This window comes from Solanum lycopersicum, chromosome 6 (assembly GCF_036512215.1).
Source record: "Solanum lycopersicum chromosome 6, SLM_r2.1".
NCBI lineage: Eukaryota > Viridiplantae > Streptophyta > Magnoliopsida > Solanales > Solanaceae > Solanum > Solanum lycopersicum.
In genome coordinates this window covers 19,370,610-19,375,823 of record NC_090805.1, presented here as the reverse complement: position 1 = coordinate 19,375,823, position 5,214 = coordinate 19,370,610, and the positions used below count along the sequence as shown (strand labels likewise).

General features: G+C 34.8%; 1 protein-coding gene across 1 annotated transcript; it reads left to right on the top strand.

The window, feature by feature from the left end:
- The first annotated feature begins 4,003 nt into the window (after positions 1-4,003).
- LOC112941710 (uncharacterized) lies at positions 4,004-4,405 on the top strand. Its single transcript, XM_026031703.1, has one exon. It carries the CDS (start codon positions 4,004-4,006, stop codon positions 4,403-4,405), a length of 402 nt encoding a protein of 133 aa, XP_025887488.1.
- Positions 4,406-5,214: the final 809 nt, after the last annotated feature.

The window sequence follows — 5,214 nt, the reverse complement described above, 5'->3', positions numbered from 1 at the left end:
TAGCCTAGTCATCATATCATTCGAATTTCCTATTGAAAGCATGAACCCAATGGTTTACTTTAACATATATTATGGTCGGACCCCAATAACGTCTCCCCATACTTGATTCCCCTTCTTTTTTTTACGAAACTTGTGACAAACCTTAATTTTATATTTGATACTTTGGTGTTCCAAACTAAATTTACTTTATTTTTATTTGATAAATTCTCAAACTATTACTAACTAGAACTGAAATTCTAGTTTTACTACTATTTTCACTACCTCTCCCTTGGGACACGATCCATAGCCTTGGTATGGTTACTGTACTCGCTTCGATTCGTAGACAATGAGACTGTAGGCAAGAGTCGCTGATCATGATCAGATAAGAAGCATCAGGCCAAAACCTGCACATGATCTACAACAACTAATCCTAGATAATAAGAACTATACTACCCCTAAATGTTTTCCATATAGTAGTAGACTTATACAAACTAGTAACAAGTGGTAAATAAAACATATACTAGAAGTTACTGCAGTTGGGAACATACATAAATTGTTAATAATATCATCTTCAAATGATGGTACCTTCAACTCCAAATTAGATATCTTGTAATATTTGTGAATCTGACGTGGTTATTCTTTTTTCTTTTCCAATAAAGTCAATTTCATTATCCTTACTGACTTTTTCTATGGCTACAATATCATCAATCAATAACTCAAGATTGTTTCCAAGATATTGTCTTTGTTGTCTGTGATATAATATCTTTTAAAAGAATTCAAATTATGCTAAATTCTCGAGTAGTTGTAAACATCTTCAGAATGGAGGGTTCACGAAGTAAGTGAATTTCGTGATTTAGCTACAAATGTCTTGTGTGCTACTCTCAATAAATAAACAATAAATCTAGGATAAGTGATGCATACAGAGATGTTGCTTCTTGTTCTAGTGTTGCAGATTTCATTATGCCGTGTAGTTCTTTCAATTTTAGAAACATAGCTTAAAAGGGAAAGAAAAAGGATGGTTCGAATTACTTTGAAGCCTTCATTGAAATTTATATGATATATTGTGTAAATATTTGTCATTATAGAATTAGAATGACCAAATAGTAATTGAAATATTGTTAGTTTATCTGAAGTACGTGTAGTTATCGGTGTAACTTTAAATTCCAACAATAAGGGGTGGCCCGACCGTGTAAACAAAAAGACATATGCCTTAGGATCCCAAATTTAAGTGGCATCATTTTTATTAATAATAGGTTATAAGTTCTTATTTTAAAAAAAAATATTTAATGCTATTTGGTTGAATCTATTTTCATGTGCTTTGCCTGTTTGTTCAAGTGTATTATGGAGATATATGGATGAATGCAGTAACAGTACGGTCCAATGAGGTTGGCATGATTCATTTTCCAATTATTTTATGCATGGATGATGAATCAAGATCACATAATTATATGATGTTACTTTCAAATGTAGAGCTACCCTTATTCTATGAACTTTCTATATGCTTTTCACTTATTTACTTTTTGTTTAGTCTGAGATACATTGCATGAAATTTGTGTTCCATGTTGTCCTACTTAATTTTGAATACAAGCACTATATTGTGGTCACTGTACATGATCATTTTGATTTCAAGGTATCTTCAATTTTTGGGTGTTGTGGTGATATATTTATGGTTTACGTAGTCTGCATTAATGTTGGCTTCCCTGTAGTAGTAACAATAGTCAACAGATCACGTTCCTGATTCTAGAATTAATATCATTAATAATCCTCTTTAGTTTCAAGTTTGTTGTGTCTTTCATATTGCGCATGTTTGTAATCACCAAAGAATTCATCTGTGTAGCGTTTTTGTCGAAAGCCCTTCTCTTCACACCATTGACAGAATTTGTAGCACTTGATACTTTAGAATATTTATTGTTGCTACATGTAACTAGTTTGGAATAAGCCATGGTAAAGTCCCCATTAGTATCATTGAATGAAACACATATTCCTGACTTTCCGTTAAGTTCGTGTTTATACATCAACATTCAGTTTGTAATTATGTAGTGCAAGTTTCTCCCATTTAGTTTGTTTGATAGTAACATAATGTTGTAGCCTCATGTGTGACAGACATTAAGCTAGTTTGCTCTGATATGGTAAGTAGGATACATTGCGCTGCATAACTACCATATTGTTCCAGATAATTTGAATTTAATTTTCCTAGGAAACATGTTCTAATCCCTAACCTGCATGTTGTCCACTTCTTCCTATTTCCCAGGAAATAAAGATGGATGCGGTTTGAAAGAATAATTTTATGCTCACTTTTTTTTGATATTCTGCTTCCACTACTTTTGTAACACTTATGGCTTCATTGGTGAATAATACGAAGTAAAGCCTAAATGTATATCAAAATTTCGTTAGTTGCTTCCCCTTGACTAAAAGTGTGTTATGTATATCAAAATTTCGTTAGTTGCTTCCCCTTGACTAAAAGTGTGTTGAATAGAGTCTATAACAAAATTAGCTCAACAATAGAATTTACCATAAGAGTGAATCCCAAATCTTTATTTAAATACAAGATTGAATTTGTTCATCCCATTTAGCGAGGATTCATCACAAGAAATTAAACAATAGCAAGAAGAGCCAATGGACCATTGTTTGTCTCACTTTCCCACAAAATTTGCATTTACCTTGTTGATATTCAACTCGATATGCTATTTTTCTTTGTTCCTTTACCATACTATATTTTTCTAAGCTTGAAAATTCGTTGTGAAATTCTTCGTTAGGTAAGTTTTGATCCGCATAAATGGGGAAATGATATTGCTAGGAATCTGTTAGACCCGTAAACTACTTGATCTAACTATGTGCAGACATGTAAAGGACTTGGGCATTGGTCTTGACATGAATGGGGGAAAAATAGTGCAACACATGTTCAAGGAGCTTGGGTGTTGGCAAAGGCTTACGTGCGGGTTAGAGTCATCGGCAAGGCAGCGTGTTGGCTTGACAAGGCAAAGCTGTTAAGACTTGACAATGGCAAAATCAAAGGCATTTCACGTGAATTGCTGAAATAAAACTAAGTGTTGGAGGGCAGCTATAATGATCTAAGTATTGGAAGTTGGCTGAAATATTCTAATTGTTGGAATGTAGCCTGAAATATTCTAAGTGTTAGAATATTAATATTTCATGTGGATAAGAATGTCATTTGAATTAAATTAGAAATATTGATATTTGAAACTTAGTTTGAATCCTGTGATGACAAGTGTCGGATAGGTATCATTTGTAACTGCCGCATGTAACTGCCATGTGTAGAAATTTTATAAGGGTGGAAATTTTGTTTAAGGCTAGAGAGTGTGATTCTGGCCTTAGACAAACTCGTGAAGCCTTCCTTTTGTATTAATTATAAGATTAATAAAGGTTGGGACGTGTTCCTGTATATTCTGTTTGTTTTTTAACTTTGCTGCTTAAGTATTTCTATACTTAGTCAAATCTGTGGGAGTAAGATAGGCCGAGTGTTGTAGGCGTTTGCAAGACTGCCTAGAGTGGTGTTTGGCATAAATAAATCGACCCTCTTTGTATTGGTATTAGAGCACTGTTGAACAATGGTGAAAAACGCAGAACTGTGGGAACTGGAACAAAAAATCGAAGCATTTATTGGGTTTACAGATGATACTCCGGGAGATTATTCGTTGTGTATCTGTTGACAAAAATAATTGATTTGAGACTTAACACCGAGAAAGTTCTGGGGAATTGATTCATATCGACAGAATGTTAATAAAACATCACTGATATCTTTAATTTTCGTAACACAACTACACAACAACTTGAGGGACTGCAGAAGGAAAATGAAAACCTTCGTGCAGAGATCGTTGTATTGTGTCAGGCTGTGGCTACATTGAGTTCAAATCGTGTTGAATCATCTAAGGTTAAACTTCAAGAACCTAGAGCCTTTAGTGGTCCAAGAAGTTCTAAAGAAATGGAAAACTTCATTTGGGACATGGAATAGTATTTTACTGCTGCAAGGGTGCCTGAGATTGACAAGTTAAACATTACCACAATGTACTTGACGGGTGATGCTAAAATTTGGTGGAGAACTCGAAATGAAGATGATGTAAGTGTTGGTTGTCCTAGAATTGATACGTGGGACAAATTAATAAAAGAAATGCGCAATCAATTTCTTCCTAGCAACGCCTATTGGATTGCAAGGGATAAGTTGAAAAGGCTAAGGCAGACAGGTTCAGTGAGGGAATACAATAAAGAATTCACCTCTGTGATGTTAGACATTCAAAACATGTCTGATGAGGATAAGTTACACAACTTCATTTCGGGTATGCAAGGCTGGGCGCAAAACGAACTTCGGAGGCAGAATGTTAAAGATCTGCCTGGGGCGATTACTGCTGCAGATTCGTTGGTTGATTTTTGGACAACTCGTCCTTTGACAGATGTTCCCTCTACTTAGAAAACTAAGAAAAAGAATGATAAGAAAGGGGAATGGAAAAAGAATAGTCGTAAGGACTGTACAAATAAGAAAGGAAAGACACAAATGAAGGACAGTAAAGACAGACCAAAGAACAAAGATGGTAATTTTAAGGGCTGTTGGACTTGTGGTGGTCCTTATTTGGACAAGTCTTGTCCACACTACGAAAAAGTAAATGCTTTGCTTGCTAGAAATATGAATCAAAGGGAGGAAGATGAGGAAATTGTGGCTGCAATGGAAAATCCATTGGGATTGTCCTTCAACCATATTACGTGGGTTAATAATGTTGGAGAAACATCTAGTACTTAAAAATCCTCATGCTTCCCTACTTCATATAGAAATGACAGTTAAAGAACAACATGTGATAGCAATGGTTGATACGAGAGCCACTCAAATGTTTGTAGATGTGAAAATTGCTACAAAATTGGGGCTGAAGTTGTCTAAAAACCCTTCCTACGTTAAAATAGTCAATGCTAAGGCACAAGCCATTGTGGGTATGGCTTGTTGTGTGTCTATGTCGACTGAAAGTTGGGTGGGAAAACATAATTTGATGGTGATGCCGCTTGGTGAATTTGAGATTATACTTGGCATTAATTTTCTAAGGAAATTCCAGTTTGTTTCGTTTCCTCACATAGATGGAGTGATGGTCATGAATGGAAGCAATGCTGGATTTCATAAAGGAGTTAATCCATTTGGGAACGTTAATAAAGTTTCAAAGAAAAAAGACAAGGGAATGTTCTTGTCTGCTATATGGTAGAAATAAAATATTAGTGAAAATTTTGAGTTTTGCA